Raw genomic sequence first — 11,577 nt, forward strand, 5'->3', positions numbered from 1 at the left:
ACCAGGCACAGGGCGCCCCTTCCCCAGTCCTGTCAAGAGAATGGGGGTGGGGGTGTCCAGTCCACCTCTTCCCTCCCAGGCCAGCCAGGACCACCGTCAATAGCCCACTGGCTGGGATCTGCAGTCTGGGCAGTGTCATGGAGCGTGGGAGAGGGGGGTGTGAAACCCCAGTGACGTCCTTAGCTGGGAGTGCTTGGCTCTCAGTATTTCTATCAGCAAAACATTTTAAAACAACATAGTATTTGCTTCACCTAGCTGCAACACATCCCGTAAGATAACTGTCTCAAGGACCCATTGACTCTTGGCCTCAGATCCAAGGAATGAGCCATGGCCGTCCCAGCCGGCTGCCCCCCTCACCTATGCAGGTGCTCAGGGCTGCTAGCTGGGGTGCCAAGCCCTGCTGGATGGCAGACAGTGCGTGCGAGCATCACAGCCACTGGAAGAGGCCGGGGGCCCCATTTTAGAGATGAGGAAGCCAAAGCAGGGTGGGTGTGGTCCCTGTGGGGGAACTTGGGTGTCATGGTCAGGAGCAAATGCCCTGTCCGGTTAGAAGAGAGAACAGGAATGGAGGACTGCGGCGGCCAAGTCCAGGGTAGGGGACAGAAACAGAAGCACTTCAGGGGTTGTGCTGCTGGACTCCTGAGGCAGGGGCTGGGGAGTCAGTGGGAAGCCAAGCAGGGCCACCCAGGGAAGGCAAGGGGCCAGCTGGAGTGAAGAGATGGCAGAATTGGGGGATGGGAGCACAGCGTGACAGACCAGTCCTAGAGGGGCTCCCAGTGGATCCTGTTCAGGCTCAGTTTTTGGCCAAAGATAGGGAGAGAAAGAGCTAAGGGGGCATCTGGAGAAAAGGGGGCCCAAGGGCCAGGAAACAAGGGAGGATGCTGAAAGCCTGAACCCAAGCCTGGCTTTACCAGGAGGCAAGGACTAGTGCCAGATACCAAAATGCCGAAAGTGAAAGGGTGGCTTCTATCCAGGTCCTCTGTGCAGGAACTGCAGGGCCATGAGCCTCTGAAAGCTCAGAGCAGAGTGGTGCTCGGGGAGAGAAGGCTCTGAGGGGCCTGAAGGCCCAGGCAGCAGCTGCAGCACCACACACAGCCCCAGAAAGCCTCATCCTGACCAGTGGTGTGGGGCCCACGGCTGTCTCCGGGTTTCCAGGTGTCAGCACCTGGGGAAGGTGCCTCCCGCACATGCCCCCACTCCTCCAGCCAGAGCCCAGGGAAGGCAGACAAGCAGCGGCAGGGACCCTAAACCATCTTTTATTGTGCACTTCAGCCGTGAGACTGGGGCTGGCCTGTGTGCCCTAGGCGTAGTATTGTAGGTTGGCTTTCTTCTTGGCCTGCACCTCCAGGATGCCTTCCATGTAGTCCTCGTGGGTGAGCTCCGTGGCACCCCTGCGTAGTGCGATCATGCCCTACAGCCGGGACAAACAGAGTCTGAACGCCTGAATGCCTTCCCTGGCTCCCTGAGGCTCAGGCCTCTTCCCTCAGCCGTCTCCACCAGCCAAATGCCCCCATCCTGTCCAGGGAGGGGGCAAGAAGGCACAAAGCAACGCACCCACCCCAGCTGACCACTCACCGCCTCCACACACACAGCCTTGCACTGGGCCCCATTGAAGTCATCTGTGCAGCGGGCCAGCTCCTCGTAGTTCACGTCAGGACTGGGGACAGGACAGATACCACAGGCTCAGTGGCTTATGCGGAATGGGCAGAGGGGCCAAATATCCTCCCCTAGCCCCGTCAAGCAACAAAGTCAAGTTGCCCTGTGATCAGAGGCAAGTCCCTTACTCAATGCGCCTTGTTTTCTTCTCAGTACAAGATGGGGGGGATGAAGGGAGGAAGTTAATGCAGGTTATAACAGGTTATTTCTAGGGTCTCTTGAGCTCTGGCCTTCTAGAAATCTGCATCTGGGACTCCAGGGACTGACTGTCCTCATCCTGTGCCCAGCACTGCGCTTGACACTGTCACATCTAATCCTTACCACGACCCTGTGAAATCAGTGCTATCATCCCCAAGTCCCAAATAAGAAAAGTGAGGCTGAGGCCGGGCGTGGTGGCTCATGCCTATAATCCCAGCACTTTGGGAGGCCAAGGTGGGCGGATCACAAGGTCAGGAAATCGAGACCATTCTGGCTAACAAGGTGAAACCTCATCTCTACTAAAAATACAAAAAATTAGCCGGGTATGGTGGCGGGCGCCTGTAGTCCCAGCTACTCGGGAGGTTGAGGCAGGAGAATGGCGTGAACCCAGGAGGCGGAGCTTGCAGTGAGCCGAGATCGCGCCACTGCACTCCAGCCTGGGCGACAGAGCGAGACACTGTCTCCAAAAATTAAAAAAAAAAAAAAAGTAAGGCTGAGAGAGGGCATGCCACCTGCTGAGAGTCATACATATCTGAACTCAAGTCCATCTGGTCCCGGCCATTCCTGGCGTGTGTTAATGGGCTGAGGTGTGAGGCCAGGAAACTAAGTGCCTCCAGCCTCTGTGCCTTCAGATGAGGGGTGGAGTCTAAGGAGCAGAGCACCCAGAATTACGACATGGGCCCTGGCAAGACGCTACATCACACAACTGAGGAGAAACGGAGGCTGGCGTGTGGAACGGTGCTGTGTGTGCCTGGGGCCTGGGAGGTGGTGGTCGTGGAGGCTGGGGAAGATCAGTACAGAGAAGCATGGCAGAGACATCCTCCTGCGCCTGTTCAGGTCTCTGTGCCCTGCCCGTGCTCCTGCTCACCTGACATTCATCTTTCGGGAGTGGATCTGCATGATTCTGGCCCGGGCCTCCTCATTGGGCATCGGGAACTCTATCTTGCGGTCCAGGCGGCCCGAGCGGAGGAGGGCGGGGTCCAGGATGTCCACCCTGTTTGTGGCTGCAATTACCTGAGGAAGAGAAGCCACAACTTGAAAGGAGCAAGGTGTTCACAGATGGGCAGACACGGTCAAAAAAGGCAGAGAGGCAGCCCCCAGAGTGCAGGTAAGACACATGGGATGTTAAAGACAGATCCCAATTCTCATTCCAGCTCCACCACTCGCTAGCTGGGGGCCTGACAGCTCCTGACCTCTGAGCCTCATCATCTTTGCCTGGGAGTGCTAATACTCACCTTAACTTGGGTGTTGGGCTGGAAGCCATCCAGCTGGTTCAGAAGTTCCAGCATTGTCCTCTGCACCTCCCGGTCCCCAGCCTTCTCACTGTCAAAGCTAGGGCACAGGAAGCCCGAGATGCTGGTGAGGGCACAGCTTAGGCAGAGCCCTCCCCTCCTCTACCCCCTGGAAGCCTAACCTAACCCGTCCAGGGCAGGGAAATGGCTCACTCAACTTGGGGCCCCCAGCCCAGGGACTGGCACATAAAAAGTGTCATTAATTGTTGACCACATTCAGAGACTGAAGAGACTCCTAGAATCAGGTGCTGGGCTGAGGATAAAACAGTGAGCAAGGCTGGGCGTGGTGGCTCATGCCTGTAATCCCAGCACTTTGGGAGGCCAAGGTGGGCCTATCACCTGAGGTCAGGAGTTCGAGACCAGCCTGGCCAACCAGGTGAGATGGTGAAACCCCATCTCTACTAAAAATACAAAAATTAGCCAGGCGTGGTGGCAGCCACCTGTAATCTCAGCTACTCGGGACACTGAGGCAGAATTACTTGAACCCGGGAGGTGGAGGTTGCAGTGAGCCGAGATCACGCCACTGCACTCCAGCCTGGACGACAGAGCGAGACTCCATCTCAAAAAAAAAAAAAAAAAGCAAAACCAACCACTGCTTGGGCTGTTACTGTGATGAATGTACACTTGCAAACTGAGCTAACGCTTAAAAACACAGGGATCTGGCCCAGCCTTGGACGGTGCTGTACAGGAGAGCCCAGGCAGGCATCCCCCAGGAAGTATCCCTGAGGCTGAGATCTGAAGGTTGAAAGCACACCAGCTAGGCAACCAACCAGTGGAGAACAGGGTAAGAGCCACGGCGGGCCTGAAACGCAGGAAGCACCGTGGCAGGAGTCCAGAGCAGGGGAGGCTGGGGACAGGCATGAGATGAGGGTGAAGGCGCAAAAAGGCAGCACACGTTGAGCCTTGCAATTCCAGCATTTATCGCAGTCCGAGCAACAGGGAGGCCCAGGAAAGTTTGATTTTTTTTTTTTTTTTTGAAACAGAGGCTCACTCTGTCATCCAGGCCGGAGCACAGTGGCACAATCTCAGCCCACTGCAACCTCCGCCTCCCAAGTTCAAGTGATTCTCCTGCCTCAGCCTCCCAAGTAGCTGGAATTACAGGTGCGCACCACCACACCCGGCTAATTTTTCTATTTTTAGTAGAGATGGGTTTCACCATGTTGGCCAGGCTGGTCTCGAATTCCTGACCTCAAGTGATCTGCCCACCTCAGCCTTCCAAAGTGTAGGGAATACAGGAGTGAGCCACTGCACCCAGCCAGGGTTTTTAACAGGATTGGTTTATGTCAGGGACCACTGTGGGTTCATGTGAGCGAGGTGGCCAGATTCCTGCTTTGGCTTTTTTTGTTTTGTTTTCTTTTTTTTTTTTTTGAGACAGAGTCTCACTCTGTCACCAGGCTGGAGTGCAGTGGCGCAATCTTGGCTCACTCCAATCTCTGCCTCCCAGGTTCAAGTGATTCTTGTGCCTCAGCCTCCCAGGCAGCTGGGACTACAGGCGCCTGCTACCACGCCCAGCTAATTTTTTGTATTTTTAGTAGAGACAGGGTTTCACCATGTTAGCCAGGATGGTCTCGATCGCCTGACCTCGTGATCTGCCTGCCTCGGCCTCCCAAAGTGCTGGGATTACAGGCGTGAGCCACCGTGCCCGGCCCAGATTCCTGTTTTGAAAGGAACATGCTGGCAGCTGTGGGAATGAATGGCTGGGGAAACAGGGAGGCTATTGATCAGGAGTTAGGAATTGGAATCTCAAGAGTTGAGGAGCCACCATCCAGGGGCAGGAGGGGATACAGGGTGGGAAGGAACCACAATTTAGCACAACTGAGAGTCAACCCGCTTCCCCTTACCGCCACAGAGATCGCTAGGGACCCTTGGCCCTCCCTTACCGCTTGGTGCCGATGGCATCCAACTCATCAATGAAGATGATAGAGGGCGCTTTCTCCTTGGCCAGGGCAAAGGCATCCCGGACTAGCTTGGCACCATCTCCAATGAACATCTGCACCAGCTGGGGGCCAGCCAGCTTTAGGAAGGTGGCCTGGCAGGAAAAGGTGGTAGAGTCAGATCAAAGGCAGACCCTTTGAGCCCATCTGGTAGAGTTTCTGCTCCTGCCCACTTCCCCCGCATCCCTCCCAAAGTACTCACCTTAGTCTGTGCGGCACAGGCCCGGGCCAGGAGGGTCTTCCCCGTCCCTGGGGGCCCATACATCAGCACCCCTTTTGGAGGTTGGATCCCCAAGTTCTCAAACTTCTCCTTGTGGTTCATTGGCAAGACAATGGCCTCCACCAGCTGCCAGGAGGAAGTCCTGGGTGAGGAGATGAAGCCCTGAGGGCTTCTACAGCCCAACCCTTCATGGCTCCAACCCCAATCTGCATCCCTCCTACTCTAACTCAGGGACACGCCCATTTCTTTCCCCATATCAAGAGGACACAAGGCTGGGCGCGGTGGCTCACGCCTGTAATCCTAGCACTTTGGGAGGCTGAGGCGGGCGGATCACAAGGTCAGGAGATCGAGACCATCCTGGCTAACACGGTGAAACTCGCGTCTCTACTAAAAATACAAAAACATTAGCCGGGCGGGGCGGCGGGTGCCTGTAGTCCCAGCTACTCAGGAGGCTGAGGCAGGAGAATGGCATGAACCCGGGACGCGGAGCTCGTAGTGAGCCAAGATCACGCCACTGCACGCCAGCCAGCCTGAGCGGCAGAGCAAGACTCCGTCTCAAAAAAAAAAAAAAAAAGAGGACACAGAACACTCATCCCCACCCAGGCTGGCTATGGACTCTCCAGGAACAGGAGTATATGGCAGAAAAGACACCGGGCCAGGGGCTGGGAGCAGTGGCTCATGCCTGTAATCCCAGCACTTTGGGAGGCCAAGGCGCGCGGATCACCTGAGGTTGGGAGTTCGAGACCAGCCTGACCAACATGGAGAAACCCCGTCTCTACTAAAAATACTCCGCTAAAATTAGCCAGGCTTGGTGGCGCATGCCTGTAATCCCAGCTACTGGAGAGGCTGAGGCAGAATTGCTTGAACCCGGGAGGCAGAGGTTGCGGTGAGCCGAGATCGTGCCATTGCACTCCAGCATGGGCAGTAAAAGCAAAACTCCATCTCGGGAAAAAAAAAAAAAAAAAAAAAAAGGACGCTGGGCCAAGAACCAGGAGCCTGGGCTCCAGTCCTGGCTCTGGTCTCTCTGTGATCCTGGGCAAGGCATTTAAACTCTCTGGGCTTCAGTCTCCTCACCTGTCACATGGCACCCCTCCCTTCCTCCCTAGGTTGCTATGAGGATGAAAGACACATTAGGGAGATGAGCTGCATCAATGGCGTGGAGAAACTAAAAGGCTGACAAGGCTGCTGGCAGCTGCCGTGCCTCCCTCACCTCCTGGATCTGCTTGTCCAAACCCCCAATGTCACTGTATTGCTCCGTGGGCCTCTCGTCCACCTCCATGGCCTTCACCCGCGAGTCATACTCTGTGGGCAGCGTCTCCAGGATCAGATAGGAGTCTTTGTTCACACCCTAAGGACACAGCACAGGGCCTTCAGATTTGGCCCAGCTCAAGGGCTACCCAACTGACTGGGTGACAGGTGTCTGCAGAGGGAAAGACACAGGACTGGGCAATACAAGAATCAAACAGCAAGTAGACAGAATCCCAGACTCTCGGAGCTGTTCTGCCAAGATTCAGAGCCAACAGTGACCTGGGGCGGGTGCAGGGGCTCAGCTAGTCACCAGAAAAGCACTGCCTGGGCTCAGGCCCCACTCACCACCAGGTCTCCTGGCTTTAGCTTTTCAGCATCCACCAACCCAATCACAGGAAGGAAGTACGTCTGTGGACAAGTTACAGGGGCAGTCTCAGTTAGTGTCCTCAGGGAAGGCTCCCTAGTCCTGTCCCACATCCGCTCCTCACCCTCCTCCAGTCTCATTGCTGAGCCACGCTCACCTGTCGTGTAGAGGTTTTGATCACAGCACACTTGCCCTTCCTCTGGGAGTCCAGGTCAATATTGGCACCATCCTCCTCTTGGTCATTAGGATCAACATCCAGGAGCTGGGAAGGAAAAAATACTCAGCTCCTTGAACTCCCCAAGGCCCAGTGCTTCCTAAGACAGTTCCTAATACCTGCAGGGCTGGCCATCCCTACCTCCCTCCTCCAATAGCCCTGAGCCCACCAAACGTGGTGCCCCTGCTAAGCCCAGCGATTGATCTCTGTGTAGGTGCTGCTCCTCTGCACAGGGCTCATCTACCCCGGAGGAGACATAACCAACAGAAAAGGAGACACGTGAGACCTCCCAGGCCTTTGCAGGCCCCTGTCTTCCCCATGAAAGTGCCTCAGGAGGTGTAGCCCTGACATGCAGTTTGGCCTCAATACCTCCACCCACTCTTTCCCTAGTGGCCCCACCCCAGGCTGTCCCCAATCCCTGCTGACTCCCTCTCTTCCCCTCCACATACACACACACCTCGATGACGTTGGAGACAAGGTACGGCAGGGTCTTGTTCACTTTGATTTTCTCACTGTTCTCTTTTATCTTGTCCTTCATGGCTTGGAGCTCATGGGTGACTCTCAACACTTCACTCTTCATGATCTGAGATCAGGAGGGGAGGAGAAGCAAATATAAACCCTGGCACAGCTTATGCTAGAGCCCTGTAACTAGTGAGGTCCAGGGTGCCCAGGGGACCCTCCCGCATCCATTCATCCAGCTCTGAGGCTCTCTGAAGGCAGAGTCTGACTGTGTCCACATCCTGCAGAAGTCAAAAGAGGAGGCCAGTTTGGAAACCTCCTGGTGAAATAGTGGTAGTATTGGAATAAAAGCAGGCCTCCGAGAGAGGCAAATATAGGTTTTAGGTTCTGCCTCGTAGTAAGAACTGGGTGCTTTATCGCAGTACAAACCTCTCTGGGCCTGTCTCCTCATCTGTAAAATAGGCATTTTACTAAAAGAAGGATTCTTGAGAGGATTATTCCCAGTTCTCACTGGGAAAGGCAATCTGATAACCTCTCATCTCAGCCCAGGTCTCCCACCATCCCCTACCTGTCTTCTTGTCCCTTTTAAGGCTTAGTTTTCTTTCCTCTCTTCCTGATACGAGGGGGAAGCCCGAGCCCCATGTCTCCCCCAGGGTGCCCGAGAAGGAAGTAGGAGAGGCGACTCGGATCGCTGGGGCCTGTCCTGTAGGGGGCCCCATCGCCCGCACAGGAGCTGTGCGCCCACCTTGATCTCACTGTCCAGCAGCCGTGTGCGCTGGATGATCTCCTCCGTGGACATCTTGAGCACCTCCTCCCCAATTCCATCTTGCTGTAAAAAATTATTTGTTTATTTATATATTTACTTTTACTCAGAACAAGCATCCCTCGTTCTCCGAACCCACTCACAGCCTCAGTTTCCACGCCCATAAAACCAGGATGGAGTCAGGACCCCTGCCCACATCCCAAACAACCCCGTCCCCGGGATCGGGCCAGACCTTGACCCCCAGCCACCTCCTTCCCTCTTGTCAATGGCGTCTCCCTGCGGGCCCCGGTTCCCGGACCGCCAGCTCGCCCGGTGCCCACCTCGGCCTCATCCCACACGGTCGCCATCTTCTCCTGCCGAGTCACTGGACTCTCAAGATTCGGCAGCAGATTCATTTCCTGGAGGAGCGGGCAGAAGATGGGACCAGGCGGGAGCCGCAACGGGAGATTAATACCGTCTTTCTTAAAGCCTTCTCTTGACCAGTGGAAAACCTCTCCCCACAAATCCCGACTCTTGACCGGACCAGCTCCGGCCGTGCTGCGGAGCAGCGAATCTGCCTCTCCGATTCCAAAGACCAACCCCTGGCCACAGGCCCCGCCCCCGCGGCCCCCGAAACGTTCCCGCCCGCGTCCTATTTTTGCCGGGCGCGAGAGGTGGGGCCGCTATTGGCCGACACGCGCGTTGGGGGCGGGGCCTAGGTGTAAAACCGGAAAGGGAGGGAGAACGGTGGGATCCGCGAGGGCCTTTGGGAAATGTAGTCTTTAATCTGGCCGGTGACAGATGCTTGCGGAGGGGCGCGTTCAAACTCAGACTGTGACCCCGCTAGGAATAAGGGGATTTACACAATGACACTGCCTCCCAATTAATAAACGACATAGGCCAGCCGTGTGCAAAGGGCCAAAAAGGCATGCCACCTCAGTCCGCATTTTTACAATTATTTAAGTACAAGCTGGCCACCCGGAGTTACGGGAGGGAATCATTAACCAGCTTTAAAGAGAAATCGCTGCTGCTCCTAACGTCAGAGCAGGCTTCACGGAATTGTCCACGTGGGAAGAACTCAATTGACCATCAGCCTCTACGATTAAAAACATTATGACTCGGGCCGGGCGCGGTGGCTCACGCCTGTAATCCCAGCACTTTGGGAGGCCGAGGCGGGCGGATCACGAGGTCAGGAGATCGAGACCATCCTGGCTAACACGGTGAAACCCCGTCTCTACTAAAAATACAAAAAATTAGCCGGGCGTGGTGGCGGGCGCCCGTAGTCCCAGCTACTCCGGGCTGAGCCAGGAGAATGGCATGAACCTCGGAGGCGGAGCTTGCAGTGAGCCGTGATCGCGCCACTGCACTCCAGCCTGGGCGACAGAGCGAGACTCCGTCTCAAAAAAAATTATGTCTCGTATCTGCAATTGTTTGTTTTCTCTGCCCATGGTTAGTAATCTCAGTGAGCAGAGCGGGTCTCCGGATCATGGGAGACTCATTCGTTGTACCCTTGTCGGCTATTTTAAATGATCTCTCCTTATCTTTTGAGGTGAGCCCTGGAGCCCCTTTAAAGGGAACTTCATGTAAGCAACATAGCTTATATTTCAAGTCAAACCATCACAAACACTCTGTTAACCTGATGAAAATCTGTGCAATCGTTGCCTTTTTGTTTGTTTGTTTGCTTGTTTTTTGTTTTTTGAGACGGAGTCTCGCTCTGTCGCCCAGGCTGGAATGCAGTGGCGCGATCTCTCCCTACCGCAACCTCCGCCTCCCGGGTTCAATGGATTCTCCTGCCTCAGCCTCTCAAGTAGCTGGGATTACAGGCACCCACCACCACGCCCAACTAATTTTTGTATTTTTAATAGAGACAAGGTTTCACCATGTTGACCAGGCTGGTCTCAAACTCCTGGGCGTAAGTGATCTTCCTGCCTCAGCCTCCTAAAGTGTTGGTACTATAGGCATGAGCCACTACACCTAGCCTTTGCAGTAGTTTTTTTTGGAACACGGTTGAAAGCAGAATTTTTTTCTTTAAATAACAACATGTACAGCTGCTCACTCAGGCTGACAAAGCGTCTCCTCAAGTAACAGTGCTTTATTCCATTCTCTCAACAAGCCTGCCTTGTGGACAGATTGAATTACCATTCTCAACTTTAAATAAGCATAGGGAGGCTCAGAGAGGTTAAGTGCCTTGCTGGAGGTTATTCAGTGAGTCACTGGCAGCACTAGGACTGCTGACCCCAAATTCTCACTTTGAGTTGCCCGACAGGAGCCAAGAAGCCCAGAGGGGAAAGAGACTGTCCAATCTGTGCTGGTCCCACTATGCCTGGGTCAGTTGGGTCCCATTCTGGGGCCTACTTTTGGAGATCCTGACAAATACGAATATGTTTAGAAAGCCTCCAGCCTGGGCCTAGGAGGGATGCAGACATTCTCCCCTTAACCAACTTTTAGGTAGGCTCTTCTGAGCCATCTTTTTTTGACTAGGCCTTGTGGGCTGTTCCTTCATCCCTGTCATCAACTTGTCTAACCCTGTTTTCACAAAAATCCTGCTAGTCAGTTTAACGGAATCCCCCCACCCCTGATACCTCATCCCTCTTGATATATGATCCAGGTCCTCATTTACCCTTCACCATTGAAGTATAAACCCTTGGTCTGCTTTTTTTTTTTTTTTTTTTTTTTTGAGACGAAGTCTTGCTCTGTCACCCAGGCTTGAGTTCAGTGGTGCGATCTTGACTCACTGCAACCTCCGCCTCCTGTGTTCAAGCAATTCTCCTGCCTCAGCCTCCTGAGTAGCTGTGATTACAGACACCCACCACCACGCCCAGCTAATTTTTGTATTTTAGTAGAGACGGGGTGTCACCATGTTGGCCAGGATGGTCTCGACCGCCTCATGATCCTCTCGCCTCCACCTCCCAAAGTGCTGGGATTACAGGCGTGAGCCACCGCGCCCGGCCGTCCTTGGCCTGCTTTAACAAGAATCCTGTTAGGCCATTTTAGCAAGAATCCCCCTACTGGCCGGGCGCGGTAGCTCACGCCTGTAATCCCAGCACTTTGGGAGGCCGAGGCGGGTGGATCACAAGGTCAGGAGATCGAGACCATCCTGGCTAACACGGTGAAACCCCGTCGCTACTAAAAAATACAAAAAATTAGCCGAGCGTGGTGGCGGGCGCCTGTAGTCCCAGCTACTTGGGAGGCTGAGCCAGGATAATGGCGTGAACTCAGGAGGCGGAGCTTGCAGTGAGCCAAGATCGTG

The 11,577-nt window shown here is 54.7% G+C and overlaps 1 protein-coding gene across 1 annotated transcript; it reads right to left on the reverse strand.

The window, feature by feature from the left end:
* Positions 1 to 1,240: 1,240 nt before the first annotated feature.
* PSMC3 (proteasome 26S subunit, ATPase 3) lies at positions 1,241 to 8,965 on the reverse strand. Its single transcript, XM_508413.8, has 12 exons — positions 8,669 to 8,965; positions 8,331 to 8,414; positions 7,584 to 7,709; positions 7,070 to 7,174; positions 6,894 to 6,956; positions 6,511 to 6,648; positions 5,283 to 5,426; positions 5,027 to 5,175; positions 3,090 to 3,186; positions 2,723 to 2,868; positions 1,576 to 1,657; positions 1,241 to 1,411 (listed from the first exon to the last, which is right to left on the reverse strand). The coding sequence occupies exons 1-12, from the start codon at positions 8,741 to 8,743 to the stop codon at positions 1,301 to 1,303; spliced, it is 1,320 nt and encodes a 439-aa protein (XP_508413.3). The 5' UTR covers positions 8,744 to 8,965; the 3' UTR covers positions 1,241 to 1,300.
* Positions 8,966 to 11,577: the final 2,612 nt, after the last annotated feature.

This window comes from Pan troglodytes, chromosome 9 (assembly GCF_028858775.2).
Source record: "Pan troglodytes isolate AG18354 chromosome 9, NHGRI_mPanTro3-v2.0_pri, whole genome shotgun sequence".
NCBI classification, from domain to species: Eukaryota; Metazoa; Chordata; class Mammalia; order Primates; family Hominidae; genus Pan; species Pan troglodytes.

Coding starts and splice junctions, on each gene's coding strand:
- PSMC3 (XM_508413.8), bottom strand. CDS start 8,743: ATGAATCTGCTGCCGAATCTTGAGAGTCCAGTGACTCGGCAGGAGAAG. Junction 7,710..8,330: donor TGCTGGACAGTGAGATCAAG/GTGGGCGCACAG, acceptor TCCTGATCTCAG/ATCATGAAGAGTGAAGTGTT. Junction 5,427..6,510: donor TGGACAAGCAGATCCAGGAG/GTGAGGGAGGCA, acceptor TCCTCCTGGCAG/CTGGTGGAGGCCATTGTCTT.